This window comes from Astatotilapia calliptera, chromosome 8, assembly GCF_900246225.1.
Source record: "Astatotilapia calliptera chromosome 8, fAstCal1.2, whole genome shotgun sequence".
NCBI lineage: Eukaryota > Metazoa > Chordata > Actinopteri > Cichliformes > Cichlidae > Astatotilapia > Astatotilapia calliptera.
Window position 1 is genome coordinate 12366107 of NC_039309.1, and position 16478 is coordinate 12382584.

The window sequence follows — 16478 nt, forward strand, 5'->3', positions numbered from 1 at the left end:
ATGACGTGAGAGAATTCCCTGGGTAAATAATACGGCCTGAGTCCAACAGCACACAGTTCAGTGTCCGGGCAACAAATCCTTTCTTTGATTGTTACGCAGAGTAATTTCTCATTGCTTCCTCTCACCATCTGTTGACTGTGTCAGAGGAAGCCTGTATGAATATGTACAAAGCTAGAAAATGCATTACAACCATAAGTAGTTGTTGTGTGTTTTCTGACACCAATGGAATAGTTTACAGTTGAATTTCAATTCCCTTCCTACTCATTAAGTTTTTCTTAAGTTCTTTTGGCTCTTCTTACCCAAGTGGATGCATTTTGCCCATGATATCCCCTCTGTTTAATATTTTAAAAAGGAGCCATAACATTGTTCTTGTAGTTTATTACTTTTACTTGGCATGTTATGTTGTTGATAATGGCCATGGCATGTGGAAAACATGACCTAGATGCTCACAAACAATTAATTTTTGTATATTATTTATTTGCAACATTGCTCCAAAACTCAACATCAAGAAGAAATTTGAATAAGAATACTATGAACAGAACAAGACTCAACATCCTTGTTCTATTAAACATGGCTCCAAGTTTTCACTTTTGAATGTTCATGGCAAGAGATTATTTGTCAATCACTGGCATTGAAATATGAAACATAAAAAGTAAAAGAAAAATACCAAGCCCTTTGTTTTCTTCATTTTTGCCTTACTTCTGTCTACAAAACTCCTCATCCGTCTGTCAGCAGGTTCTAGTCTTGGTAAATAGCCATACATATTTCACAGCCCTCTAGCTCGGGCCTGAGCCTGAGTACGAAAGCGTCATCTCATCTTTCACTGAATTGCCTCTGGCTGTTTACTATAGAGGTTGTAAGGTTGGACACAGGTTTTAAAAATGAATTTAAGGGCCATGTTGGCCTATGGCACCTGAGAAACGAAGATCTTGGCTTAGCTTTTTTTTTTTTATTGCAGTCCCACAGCTGGGTATTCTTGTGATTTACTTTTGTTTGTATTTTACCTAGAATGCTTTTCATACTTTGCTTTTAAACCTTTATTAGAATACATCTGTTGGGGTTTCAAAAGCAAATAACATTTTCAGAATTTCTTAATTACTGTAAAAAATGTAAGATTGGTTCGACTTTGTAGGCATCACCTCTTAACATTTACCATCTGTACTCAATACGGAGCTGGTGTTTAAGATGCTGCACTTTTTGTAATGATACATTTTATCTGTGAATTTATAATTATGTCACTTTTTGTTTTCTGGGAGTTAAAAAAAAAATGTAATAATTAACAGAATTTTTATTGTCAGTATACCAGGTCCACAGGTGTCCTCTTAAACTGTTAAACCAAATATACTACAAGATCAGCACTTTGACTGACTGTTGTGATATGCTGATGCACTGATAACATTAACACAACTTTGTGTTACAAATGTACTCTAAACTATTTAAAATTTAGTATGATATATCTCACACCATGGTTAGCAAAAGATTTCCACAACACCTCAAGTCTGGGATGGTTCTAACATTAGTTTGGCTTCGCTTTTGCATTACATTGATCGCTTTGTCTTTTTCCTCGAACTGTTGTGTGGTGGGTGCATTGTTCCACTTAAGGGAGGCTGCTGGTGCTGGGGAGTGCTGTTACCACAGGGGTGTGCAACAATGACATATGGTGGATGTGTGATAAAGTAACATGCACATAAATCTCTTAAACCAAAGTTTCTAAAGTAAAGGCTGCATGTTAAGATGACATTAAATGTTATTTTCTTTACCCTCTTTTATATTTTTTATGTTATTAATGGTATTTATGCATAAGAGAATTTCCTATATTTCCTAACTTCATTTTTTTGTTTTCTTTATTATTATTAAACTATATGTGTAAGTTGCTTATACTTTATGTCAAAGCCTTGGGCAATGGTCTTTTCTTTCTTTTTTTTCTTGTTTTAAGTTAACATAAATATGCTTGATTAGTAAACACCATACCGCATACCATGAACTAACAAAATCTTTGGCCAGGATCTAATTTCAGGACAAAGACTAGTTCATGTAGATGTAGGGAAAGTGATAATGCCGTTGCCTTAAATAACTGTTGGAAGCGCTGTAGTTTGCACGCTGCTCTGGAACTCTTAAGTCCTAATGAGTTTCAATGGGTAATGTGGTAGAGCAGCCATGGGGTGAGGTGTAGAACAGTGCGTTAGTCATTCTGAGTGGGACTCATACTTCTGGCAAGTGAGCAAAGCTGACACCTCCCTTCCCTTTGAGTTGGCATGAGGTGTCTCGCTGCTCCTCAACAGAAACCAACAAAGGCCTCATAGACGCCAATAACTAAGAGACATCAAATGTTGGCTCGTCGTGTGGAGAGAATGTGTAAATATATCTTCAAATGTGTCCTCGTGTGTTGTTTTCTCCCAGTCTCTTTCTTTCTCTCTCCCCCTCTCTTCCCCCGTTGCGGGGGAGTTAGGCTGTTGTCATGAAGCGCTGTTCCTCCGTCGGCTGATCAATATGTTGCTGGGTTTTTTTTCTCTTTCAGAGGAGAAGACACAGCTGGTTCTAAATGTCGACAAACAGCTTGAAGAAGTCAGAGAGTTGGTATGTCTTTGATCAGTAATTTTCTCCTCTTCCCATTTCCTAAATAATGAATTTGTGGAAAGAGGGAGGGGACAATTTTCACTGGCACCAGACAACAGCACCTGTATTATCCTGGTGGTGACATGACATGTAGACATAACACACATGCACACATACTTCACATGGCGGAAAGGAGGCTTCCTCCTCATATGATTACTTTCCCATAATCTGCTTTTAAGTGACACCCCTATGACACATTTCAAGCCATTATCTTGGGTGGGTGTCTTCATGTTGCTGTTTAAACATGAGCAAAGTCACCTGACAGAAACAAATTGTTGTTGCGGTTGTCTTGTTATGCCATAGTGATGAGTTTCCTCCAAATCTGCCACAGAGAGACCTGTCTACCCATGCATCAGATGTACTTTTGCTTCATTCACTCAGACATTGTTGGGCCCATGCGTGTCATGGCAATGAAGAAGCCCTCGTATTTGATTGTGTACTTACAGAACATACTTCCTCTGTTGTAACTTTTATCACAACTGAGTGACACCAGCAGAAGGCGTTTGATTTTACAATCGGCACTGGAGGATATTAAAGTTAATGCTGCTGAAGTTGAATCTGTTCAAAAGTGTTCAAAGGGAGCACACAACTGTAAAACTTGCCCTTAAAATTTTTTTTCAGAAAGCTTGTGCAGGAAATATGATCATAAAAAAAACTAAACTTTTAAATGTAAAAATGTGCATATACAGTCTATTTTGTACTTTTTAATATTTTAATGTAAATCTGTATTATAATGAGCTCTAAATCTGTCACTCTGGCAGTGTTTTATATTCCAAGTATTTCTTTCGATTTTGAAATGACTCTTAAAATTTCTGTTAGGAATGTTTGACTTTAAATGAATTGGATGAATTGTGGGTTTTAGCTGGAGCAGATGGACCTGGAGGTGCGAGAGATCCCCATCCAAAGCAGAGCCATGTACAACAGCAGGCTGAAGAGCTATAAACAGGAGATGGAAAAGCTTGAGAAAGACTTTGTAAGTATTTCAATATGTCATGAAATGTTTTTTTTTTAATTCTCATGCAAACGCAACAGTTGTAATAGTTGTAATGTTCTTACTGAGAGTGTAAATGATGCTCCATAATAAATAAGCGTCTATAAACTACTCATCATAAGACAAACACCCCAGCTTTTTTAAACTCAGAAATTAAATTATAAAATAAATGCATATTCAAAGAAATATCATTTGGAAAATTGGTTTGGAACCAGTCACTGCTGACACACACGTGTTGAATTTGTGGGTTACTTTTCTTCCACTCAGACGAGCTGGATGAAGTCCAGAGACTGTGATGGTTTTCCATCTTTTCAAGGCCACCGTGCGTGCAGTTCTGTTGTTCCAGTGTTTTGTGTCATTATCTTACCAAAAAGATGAACCCCTGACCAATCGATCTGCCTTCGTTTTTTTTGTTTTGTTTAGTTTTTTTGTCACATGTCCAATAGCGAAATACAGTACCGTTTTGTGCATGACCATATTCTGCTAATAATTCTTCAGAGGATGTAGTAACACTTTGTTCCATCACCGCCTTTGTTCAGACACATCGTTTTTGTAAGTAATCAGCAGAATTTGTGGCACGTGCATAAATCCCTTTCATGACATTTCAAGGCTTCACATACTTCCATCGCTCTGCAATAGCTGTAAATTAACCAAATAATTAAACATTAATCCTCGAAAAACACTTCTTTTCTCATGAAATTTGCATCATTATTTATTTATCTTTACTGTTAGAAAAACACCAAAAACTGCGGACTGTTTGCGTGTAACTCTCACTCTCGCAGTAATTCCTGCACTCACAAACAGACTTGCACTGAAGCTCAGCGGTGCATCCACAGAGGTTAATTCGGAGTTCATATCTGAACTTTCAAGCAATGCCTATCGAGAATGGGTTGTGTGTGTTTGTGTTGTTGCTGCAGAATCTGGCCTTGTTTAGTAATTCATAAATCACTGTATGTCTTGGCTTGATTTATCAAAGCTTAATGAACAGTCTGGTCTTTTGGGTCACTTGCTTTTAGTCTACATTTTGAGCTACCAATATTGCCCAAGGTACTTCACGTAATCAATAATACTCAGAAATACGCAATTATCCAGTGCAATTGAATCCAAAACTTTTTTAACCTCTTATTTTAATTATTATATCTTTAAATTGATCCTTGTGAAAGCATTTTAAATTGATTGTTGGCATTATAATGTTAAGAAAAATCGTAGTGGTAACGTATCTTTAACTATATCTTTTTTTCTGTGGTTGTTGTTGTTTTCTGTTGTCAGTTTTGTTTTGCTGGTGCTCATAACATGATAATAAACCCGTAGTGTAAGAGCCGTTGACCTTGAGCTTGAGAGCACGTGTCCCTCCACGAATCAAGTTTTATGTGATTTAAATCCACAGCCTCAGAATGAGTTGGAAAAATATATACTGAATTGTTGAAGTCCTGTTGAGGAAATTCAGCAAAGGCTTCTCCTTAATGTGTTAAGTTTAGAGGTTGGCCAAAATAACGAACAAACTTTTCTCCAAACCTTGAAATGAATAAAGTGTGTACTTTTCCACACAAATCTGAACTTTTTCTTCGCTTGTAGAGGATTTATTGGAGGATATTTGGATAGCTCAAGTTTAATGGGAAGGTTTTCAGGAAGTAACGGGAAGCAGTGCAATGATCATCACAAAAATGCACAATGCATAGCCAATATAATCAGAATTCCAAGTGTTGAGTAATTTTGATTTGATACAAAATGTCAAAATAAAAGTAGCAGTTGGGAAACTCAAAATAGACTTATGCACATATGAAAAACTACATATTTATTTATGATATACTGCCCATCTATACCTCAGATGACTACTACAGTCCATGCTTTTCACCAACACTCATTATTTTTCTTAAATGTTTGTTTGGTATCTAATCATCATTAACCACAAAATACTTTTTATATTCCCCCACCTCACCGCTCCAAACAAGTAAACATGCACAAACACCGCATTTAGATTCAAATAATATGTGCTAGTGATCTGTGAACACGCCACTGAGATGTGCTAACTGAGATCATAGAAGAGATCTCTGTGCCAAAACAGCTTGCTTTTCTCGCCATAGGCATTTAATTGGCTGACGATTAATCTTTAACTTTTCTTCTCCCCACTCTTACCATGCTTAATCATCAAGCAGTTAACACCTGCTGTGGCCGATATTGGTGCTAATTTTCATTTCTAGCCTTTTTTCCCTGTCTTACGAGCATGTGCTGGCGACGAAAATTGTTTCTTCACCCTGGCAAAACATGGCATTCCTCCATGCACTTTATAATGCAAAAATCCGGTGTGCACAGTCCTTAGAGAGTATGATGATGTCTAAATTCTTTTTTGCACATCGCTGCATACTTAAGTCGTGTCTGTAATTGCTTGTACTGAAATAAAAAGCAGAAGGTAGCCGTAGGATAATCCGGGTGTCCGGAAAATAAAAAAGCAGTGACTGGCTTCTAACTGTGAGTCTCCCTGTTTGACTGTAATTTCTCTTTTTTACACCTCTGCGTGTGGCGCGGTGAAATCAGCGCACATTTAAACCAGGATCACCCACCTCACAGAGTTACATCTAGTATATCTCGTCTCCCGTAAATCTGATGCAAGTGTTCAGAAGGCAAGAACTTCAGCCCCCTCAGATGTGTCTCAGATGTGCCAAATGCTATAGCTGAGCTCAGCTTCTCACTTCCTGCCGGCCTAGGGAGGACATGACACTCGGCTCGAAAAGGCATCGAGTGGAAAAAAGGGCAATCTCCTTTCTTTTTAATGTAAAAAGCTCCGGCTTTGTTGTGCTTTCTGTGGATATCAAGGCCTTTCCACTCCCTCACTACCAAATCTCCCCCATAACCTACCCCCTACTGGCCTCCCACGGGTGTCTCCCCCCTTAACCTGCTCTCTCATCCTCTCATTCACCCGTGGTTTGAAGTAATTCTACCACTGGTGTGCCAGCTTGAGACCTCATTCCTTCTCCTTTTCAGACAGAGGGCTGGAGTTGACCTCAGAAACCCAGCCATTTCATCCAGAAAGAAAACTTATCAAACAACCACCCCAAAAGGTGTGTGTGTGTATATATATATATATATATATATATATATATATATATATATATATATATATATATATATATATATATATATATATATATATATATATGAGGTGTAGCTTTGTTGGCTTGTTGGGTGACAGCTTCATTGTGATAAAACCGGGGGCCATGGGGATCTCACAGGTGCTGAGCCACGACAAAACAGACATTGTAGTAGCCAAAGCAGACAGCAGCTTAAGCAAAATAAAAAGTAAGCCAAAGTGTACAATAAATAAATAAAAGGGAAATGAAAATCCTATTTGATGGGGTCAGCTTGCTCAAATCAGAGGGAGAAGAATGGCATGGCTCTTAGCAGTGGCTTTGATCAGGGAAAGAGAGCCTAACCTAAGTTTAATTTAATGAAATCTATTGGGCAAACAGAGCCACTGTTTTCAAAGTGCCAGGTTAGGTCTGTCCCAGTGGGCAAGATGAGGACTCGCAGGCATTGATTGCGTCACGCAAAACACAACTTTAAGTGTGTGAGTGAAACTGGACGCCATGAAATGTGTGATTCGTGTGACTTGTGTATAATGAGGCATCGTAAAGCAACATTGGCTGGAGGATTTAAAGATACATTTGTCAGTCCTGATAAATTTCTCTTATCAGAATATATTTTGAGTACAGAGACCCCTCCTTCCTTTCGCCTGACTATGACAAACAGTTCTTTATCATTGTCAGGTCTCTGATTTATTATGTAGACTCAATAAAAATGAAGAGTTTTCTTTTTTCATTTTAACAACAAAATTGACATTATTTAGATTAGGTCATCATTATTTGGTTAAATGACAAACAATCCTCAGGTATTATTGAAAATGAAGTAACTTTATCAATTTCAAGCAAATCGTTTCTAATTTCCTTGTAATTTTTAACACTTTTCTGCTTTTCCAATCATCAGTAAGTAATTAGCTGAATAAGATGCACCGGTGGCTGTAACTTGCAGCCCTAATATCATTGTTATCATTATGTAATTGGTATAAATTCACTGGAATAGCTTTGCCTCAATTATTTAATATAAAATTTCATGAGGAGTATTGATCTCTTTAAGAAAAAAAAATCACAACTCTTGGTCATTACTTTGCAGTAGCTATGAAGTTTAGACAAGTGTCTTCATATTTTTTTTTCCCATTTTAAATCCTGAACCCTTTTGAGAGATTATTCACTGCATGGCTTACTTGGACTATCAGCACACCTCCTGCTGGCAGCAGATGGCGGTGTTGATCTAAGAATTTTCTTTGAGTAAGCTTCAACATCAGGAAGATATTGGGCACATTCACCAATTACTTTGCCCTGCTGATATGTGGTTGGACTTGCTCTGATGAATTCTTCTTACCATTGCTATGCCTAACCTCTGCTTTATGTTTAATATGGAAGATTGAAAATGGTGTCCCTGTGGTGAAAACCTATCTGAGTTCTTGCTTATAAGCTTATAAGTTTATGCATTTTCTTTTCTTTTTCTTTGCTTAATTATGCTTTGAAAAATACTTAAGCAAACAAAACAGAATATAAATTAAATGCCAAGTCCTTGGGAAAGTGAAATGCCTTTTTTAAACATTTCATGCTTTAACTCACAACAATATTCTCATTTCTTCTCTCAACTAGTTCTCCGAATATGTTTCACCTCTTTAGATCGTTTCTTTTTTATTATATCCAAATAAACACTACTGGTCTAAATGTTTGTTTGTTAAAAGGTTAATTAATAGTCTTTAAATCTCAAGCTTTGACAAGTTTTGTTGTTGAGACCTTACATCTTTTTGTCATTTATTAAAAAGGAGGTCCTATAATGGTCAAGGCAGTTTTGTTGATGGCACGAGATCCATTGTGTTATGCGTTTTGTTTCATCTTATTGAATTTTGAATAGAAAACTATTTTTGGTTTGTCATAATATGCCACACAATGTTCCATCAAGGACCCACTAACATGTTATCTACATGCCAGTATTTCTTTTGAAACGCATATCGTCACCCGGTCTTATGAGGTCGGAAAATATGTAGGCATAGTACAAATTATTAGTTATTGCAAGATTTGAAAAAATGCGATACAGTCAAAATTTTATTTGTCTGAAGTGCAGTACTTAAATTCAGAAGGAGCCCATTCAGTAAGATTGAGGTGATGATTTGTCTTTTCATTCCCAGCTTCATTTATTCCAACATGGACCCTGATGTTAAATCATGAGGCCAACTGTCACAGGAACTCAACTATCCCTTACTAATTTCCAGTTATCTGTTGGGGTATTGTTTGGAGCTTCAGTCATGGTCAAATAGGATGTGTGGATTGCCTTTTTCTTTAATAAAAGTATTTTCGGTGGAATGCCTCCCAGTGTCTGCCAAGGGAGATAATTAATGCATTTGGAAAAGAGTTGGTCAGCCTTGAGAAATTCAACAGTTTATCTGCTAGGTGCACTGAGGTGAATAGAATGAAAAAGCTAATGGTATTGAATATTTTCACTCCATATATCAATTTCATAAGTGGTTTCACTGACCTTATAATGATATCTTGAGACTTGACATGTAGTTTTTAGTTGAGGCAATGACTGAAAATGGTTTTAATGAATTGGAGTACAGCACCTTTTAAGCTTTTTTTGATGTAGAAATGATTTAATTAAAGTGTGGATGCACAGATATAACAGATAATTTAATGCTCAAATTCGATCAAGACTGAGTTACTAATGAATGACTACTGACATTCCTACACGCGGCTCAAAAACATGTTTGAGAGTGTTATCTGAAGTTTTCCATGAGACTTTTTTTTTCTGGCCCTAAACTTAAAACTTTTTGTGTCCTCTTAATCTGATGGTCAACCACAAACTATTCATCAGTGGCAATGAATTAACATATTTCTGGATTTATATTTTAATTTTCAGGGTTTTGTCTTTGTGTGATTGGCTTCTGCACTAAGTTGGAGTTCAGTGTTTGAAATGTGAATTTTGAGTGATGGAACGGAGTCAAACACTTGAATATGAGGGTCATTTTCATGTTTTTCATTATCTTAAAAAACTAAATAAATGATCATGGACACTTGAAGATTGTAGAGACTATCCAGCTTTAACAAGAGTGGTCATAAACTCATTACTTTTGGCACAGTTACTAACCTTAGCAAAGAATGAAGAGTTTGCAAAGTCATTTAATGAAAAAGTTATTTGTTTTAAAGAGCTCTGGCATCTTAAATGCAGTTTTTTTGCACAACTTGATCGTAATTATGTTGAGATTTAAGTTTTGAAGTGAGATTTTTTTTGGGCGACTGTACATTCCAAGCTAAACATACAACTAGCGATTATATATTAGCATTGTTGTAATCCCGCTTGAAGGCTTCTTTTTTTTTTTGCCCCTTGTCCTCATTAAAGTGACTTCTGCAAGCAACAACATGACAGACCAACATTAGTTGGATGTTAGACACTATAAATCGCATTAGGTTGCCTTGGCTTACTTGTTCATATTAAACACAGAGGAGTAAATGCAGATTGACTCTTTTCATGGTTTGTTGCTTAACAACCCATCAACAACACCAAAGTCTAATCACTCATCACCAGTCATAAAAGAGTTCCCTGAATTGACAGGGATTTTTTCCCTCTCTCCCTATATTTCCTCTGCGCTGAGTGCAGATTTAGGATGTAAGCAAATAGATCTTCTTCTTCTACTTATGAATTCTGGCTTTCATTCGGAAATCGTTGCGAGCAGTACGTCTTGCACAAGCCCTTTGCGGATTTGTGGTATTGCAGGCTTTACCATGTCCCCTTTATGGACACCAAGATGGGATTCATTTGTGGATTAGCCTTTTGTCACTCATGTTGAAACCATTTTATTTATTTATTTACTTTTTTACATGTTTGATGGCGTAATGGCAATGGTAGGTCAAATCTGGGTTGAAGGACAGTGTCACAAGAAGGACAAAAAGTTGTGCTGTCCAAAAGTGCCGTGTTCGGTTTTTATTGAAAAACGGGAGACAATACTTTGGCAATACTTTGCTAATTCTGCTTAGTTTTTGTTTGTTTTTTTATTTAAAAAACATGTATGTTTTACATGTGTAAATTGTGTTGGAAGCATTAAAAGAAGGGGATAATTGATAAATGTAATTTAACAGCCGGTTAAGTCTAAATGGAAGTATCGTTGAATGTTGATGGGTCTGCGTCTCAACTTAGAAATGTCCTTTTGGGCAAAATATAGGCGTTGACACCAGTTCAGGATTAATTAATTAATAGGGTGTTCTCGGTGGTTGTGAATGTAAAGTTGATTTTTAAGTTATATGAGTAATTTCTTTAGCATTGCTCAAAGAAACCAGACTGAAATTATGCTGTGTAATTTCCAGTAAGCCTGATGTTTAGGATAAAATTGGCACAACAGCAAAATTTACTTGCTAACGAGGTGTGTGCTCTTTAACAAAATGATTTGTCGTAGGGTTTGACTCTCAAATATCACACAGATAGGCCGTAATTTGTAAACACATCATCCCCTGCTTCTTCTGTGCCTCTTCATGTGAACTCTCTTCTGTATGGATGGGGTATCTGCATTATGCCTGGAGCACAGGATTTGTTTGGCAGTGTGCAAATTCGGCCGTTATCCTTCCACGCGATCGTTTCCTTTCTCGCTTATCTCTCCTGGCCCCTCCAAAGTCACCGTACTTTCACACTCACTGACAGCGATCAGTATAGCTTTCAGACGCTTGTCTGGCTGAGTCTGCCAAGAAGCGAAGGCCCTCCCAGGTCCCCTCACTGTCCTCAGGGCTTGTGTGATTGAGTGACTGGAGTGAGTGGGGGCCAAAGATAATAGGGGGAAAATATAAAGACATGGGGTGATGATATGATAGCACCCCCACGCTCCTCCTCCACCCTCCTCCCTCTCTTTACTCCCCTTTCCACCTCCCCTTCACTTTTCTTTTCCTTTCTGTTCTTCTTTCTGTCCTACCCCCGGTTCTCGTGCACCGAGCCTGTCCCACGCAGTAGTGTAAACCAGAAGTGACATGTGACACCCACTCCCCAGTGATGTGCTGACAAGCGGGTACTAGAATAGGTGACAATGTTTTCTTTTTTTGCCAGACTGGCTTAAGTATGGTGAAGGGATTCATGAAGTATTTATGAAATATATTATGAATCATTGGGTCTGTGTTTTTCCTCTGTATTTTAGGCAGTGGCATTTGCTTTTAATAAGTAAGGCTCAGAGACGCCAAGGCTGGGGAAAGGAGTAAATGGAGGGAAAACTCTGTATATTTCATCTTTAGTGGTGTTTCTTTAGAGTAAAACTTCTATGTTTACACATGTTTTAACCCTTGCTCACAGCCCCTTCACAGAAACATGCACACACATGCACACACACAATTAACTTGGTTTCTTCCTCTCATCCTAAGTGTTTCTAATGAGGGAGTGTGCCAGAAAGAAAGGGAAACCGTTTTTGCTCTCAGCGACCAACAATTTTGCCTTTTCTCGGGTGTTTTTGAAGCCTGCAGTGGAATCTGGCTGTGGCCTTGATCAGAATTACATTGTGGAAGATGAATTAAGGTTTTTTTTTTTTTTCAATTATCCCAGAGGTTGGCCAGCATTAGAGCATCAGCTTACTCCTGCAGTGAGACTAAACTCTTTAGTTTTGTTCCCCTCATCACCATAGAGCACTTGTTTGTTCTCCGTTAAGCTTTTTTTTTTCTTCTTTTTTTGTATGTTTTTGTCTTGGTATTTTTATTCTGAAATTATTCATTTCACAAAAGACATTTGCAAACAATCAAATAGCTCATTAAATTAATGTTATTTTGTGGATATTCTAGCACTTTTTTGTTTAAAAAATAAATAAAGCATCATTTTTCTTTGTGTTAATGTTGAATATAAGACAATTTCCTTTAAATTGGCTTACGAGGTGCAAGAAAGTCTTGTCTGTACCAATCAGTTGACTGCTTTTTAAAAATTTTCTGCACCGTTGTTGTGAATTCCAGCACAGAACCTGCACACTCCCAGGAAACTCGTAAGTGTATTGGGAAGTTCAGGAGGGCACATGTTGGAAGGGCTTTGGAAGGGGGCCTTACTGGCCTCATCAGCATTTGAATGTGTTCTGGCTAGTGAAATAACAAAGTATACATAAATATATAGAGATAATGATCTGGCTAAGTCTCTATGTGTGCTGCTGTATTCTTATGCTAATGATCCAGCTATTCAATGCCAACAATGGTCACATTACAAGAAAAGGCAAAGCACTGAAGGAGATAGTCTTCTGTGTACGTGTCCACCGAGGGACGCGCACATGCTCACCAGGCCCAACTTCTCTCCCTTTGTGTCTAGGTTTTTTTTTTTCCTCTTTTTTTTTTTTATTTTATTACATTTTTCAATTTTAGATAACACTCCAAGAATAGACATCAAACAAAAATGAATCATAAATCGAGGTCAGGAGTGAGCCTCTTTCCAAAGCAGAGAAAGGGTTAAAAGTGAAGGTATCTTTAAAAAAGATGGGAAGACTGATAGGAGAGGAGCTCTTCTCAGCAGAGGGTTCAGTGAACCATATGTAGGTGCCCACAGGCTAATGGGCCGGTTGGTCCCTGGCTTGCCAGGTATCCTGTATGCACATTTCCACCCCCCCACCCCCCCGAAACAAAACACACGCACACACACATAGATAGATAGACTCTCCCTCCTCGTCATCCTCCAGCACTCACCTCTCCAACCCCTCCCACCTTCACTCTGTGAAAATACCTCCTCCACTTTCCTCTAATCTCACCTTTTTCTCTGGTGCTGACCTGGGGAGGCTCTCTTTATTCCCCACTGCACGCCAGAAGCCAGCGTTGTGATCGGAGCCCGGGCCCCTGCGCTGGTTCCCCTCTCCTCTCCTCTATCCTTGCCCTGGCTGCCCGCCTCCCCGACGGCTCTGCTCTATTGATTTACTCCTCCAACCAATGCTGTCTGTCTCTGTTTTGCACCACCAGCACCTAGGTCCCTCATCTCTATAACCCTCCCTCTTTCCTCATTTTCTTTGCTGTCTTCTTTTTTGTCTTTTCATACTTTCTTTCCATCTTTCTTTCTGTCCCCTCCTACACAACCACGGGCTATGGAAGGAAGAAACTAATGGAACAAGAGCGAAGGAGTGAAAGAGACACGGAAAGACTGGTAGTGTGGGAGGGGAAATGGGGCCTTTGATTTTTCATTAGAAGCACCTTCATATTTTAATATTGGGTTTAATCGGGCCCTCGTGCCTTAAAGAAATAACCACTGAGAGATGATCCCTCGGCCTTCAAAAGCTATATGGCGTTTCTTCAATCAAAGCCCTTCTTGAATTTGCTCTTTTGTTTGGAGTTCACTTTCAACACCCCTCCTTCCACCGCCTTCTCTTGCTGTCTCCTGGCCTATCACTTTGTGGTTACAGTCGTTAGGCTTATTGACTGATCTCAGCAGTACTTAGCAATAGAAATGACTTTGACAGGGAACCCCCCTTCCATTCACACAGGTGCAAGAATGAAATAGCATGGTATCAGAGTGGTGTAAACCACTACTGGCAAATGATAAAACCTTGGTTGCTTGTGGGCTAATTGATTGATAGATTTTTAAAAAAAGCAAACTAATAAAGAGAAGTTTTATCACAGTTGTGTCAGACAGTGTCAGGTTTTTATTAAGGGACATGATCTTTTTGAAGCTGATCCACTCTGTCTGCCTAAAATAAGTCTCCTCACCTCACACCTGCTCAGATATGTCGCTGGCTCATTTATTGCCTTGCCGTTGTTGATCATTCACCTCTATTTGTGTTTTTTTTGACAATTGTTTCTCTGAGACTCCTTGAGGTATTTCATCGAGGTGGAACACAATGCAGTGTGCGTCGAAGCCACCAAAGCACCAACCTGTGAGCTAATGAGAGGCCCCATGCTGTTATCTAAGGCTCCGGCTTCTCTACCACTGCTGCACTTCTATCAGGGGAGAGAACACACACCGGGCTACCGTTCACATATGTTGCACGCGTACGTTCTCTAAAGGAGGTTTACCGGGGATGCAAAAGCTCACAGAAGCCTCCATCTTACATACAGTAGCCCCCATGTATCCTTCTGCACTCACACAAGCGCACAACAGACAGAAGTAAAGGATTCGATGGCACCAAAGACCGCAATAAAACAAAGGCGCAAATGACACCCTCCTGCGACAGTCCCAACTATAGCTGCTTCTCTTTGTCTGATAATATATCAGATGTATTAAAAAGGAGCACTTAATTGAACAACCTCTCCCAGTTTGTTTGTGTTAAAGGAGAGTAGAAGATGCTAGACAACAATTTGTGTGTGTGTGTGTGTTTCGCTTTGTGCTTTGCTGTGCATGTCTGTGTGTGTGTGTGTGTGTGTGTGTGTGTGCGCGCGTGTTAAACCCCTGCCGAGCAGAGATGCATTATTTAAGATGCTGTTGTGATACTTGTGCCTGCTTAAAGGTCTCAGCTTCCTTTTAACGCCATGCCGCATCAGCCCACCTCTGCCCCCACTTGTGGGGGGAACCAGAGTGGGGCCTGCTGGCGCTGGTCCACACATCACCTGGGAAAATATCACAGCAGGGGAGGAGAGGAAGTGAAATAGATAACCTTTGAGTTTAGCACACATTTTTGTGAACACACATTTTACTGCTCCACTTCATTGTCACTTCTGTGCTGACTTTAGAAATATTTTTTTACTTATTTATTTATTTTTACAGGATGTTCATTTTAGATCATTTTATACTCACCTTAATTTTATTTGGATTTTCACATTTTGTGCATCCCTAGAGCAACCGGGAGAGGAAAATGAAAGGACTGGATGTCAGTTTGAGGCAATCACATGGCGTTAGACATGAGAGTTATTAAGTCTAACTTGCCCAGTTGCTCACCTGCTGGTGAAAAACCTTGTAATGGAGCCTAGTACTATAAATTGAATGTGGTTAATTACTCTTCATGCTATGCCACCAGCCGTGTGTGCAGGGTGAAAAGGAAAAGCTTGGGAAAGTAGAGGGAAAAAGCGTCTGCAGAGGAACTTCAGGGCCCCTCATTACACTCTGCCCCTGGGTATTTTTACGCCTTTTATTTCCCATCTAATGAACTGTTTACATTTTTTTTTTCTGCTTTCTAGGCGCCACAATTATTCGACTTGTCCTTGTGTCACTCGTTGCACCAGGCAAAAAGCAAGGAGGAGAGTTGGAGGGCATTGAAATGTGTATATGGATCTCAGTTTGTTTCATTTGAATTTTTCTGAGAAAGTTTTGTTTAATATTACAGAGACCTTAATTGGAGACTGATTTGAATTTATTTTGAAAGGTCATATTATTATTATTATTATTATTATTATTATTATTATTTTATTGTTTTATTATTTTTTTTACAATTAATAACGTGTTTTTCTGTGAGTGGTTTATGAAGGAATTAAGAGTCGTCATGTTTATTTAACAAAAGTATACCATTGCATGCTCATAGACTATAAAGGAATTGTACACAAATAAGATATCCATGTATTGGTTATAATTGAATTAATATCATTTGCTGCTCAGAGGATTATGCTGAACTGATTAGCATATCTGATATGAATTGTTATGCGTGCATATGTAATTATGTTTTGATGAGTAAAGAAGAATACTTTTTTTTTTTTTTTTCTGCTATCCATGTCAACAGAGGTAAAACGTGTGTTTTTGACAGGACACCAGCACCTCCATCGCCTCATTTGACGGGATGCGTGGAGTTTTTAAAGGCAGGCCACTTTGCATAAAGTTAAGATGTACCTTTTGTACTTTTCTTGTGTGCTTCCGGGAATAGAAGCAAATTCTCACCCAAGATAAAAAAAAAAGTGACAAAAGACAGACCTTTCAAAAGGATTTAAAAAAA

At 38.6% G+C, this 16478-nt stretch overlaps 1 protein-coding gene across 4 annotated transcripts in view; it reads left to right on the forward strand.

Annotated features, from left to right (window-relative positions):
• The window catches only part of vti1a (vesicle transport through interaction with t-SNAREs 1A), a 114246-nt gene that overhangs the window by 7136 nt on the left and 90632 nt on the right, over positions 1 to 16478 (forward strand). For all 4 annotated transcript variants that reach the window (XM_026178586.1, XM_026178587.1, XM_026178588.1 and 1 more), the window contains exons 2-3: positions 2519 to 2577; positions 3479 to 3589. In XM_026178586.1, coding sequence (XP_026034371.1) covers positions 2519 to 2577; positions 3479 to 3589 — 170 coding nt within the window. The remainder of the gene's footprint in view (positions 1 to 2518; positions 2578 to 3478; positions 3590 to 16478) is intronic.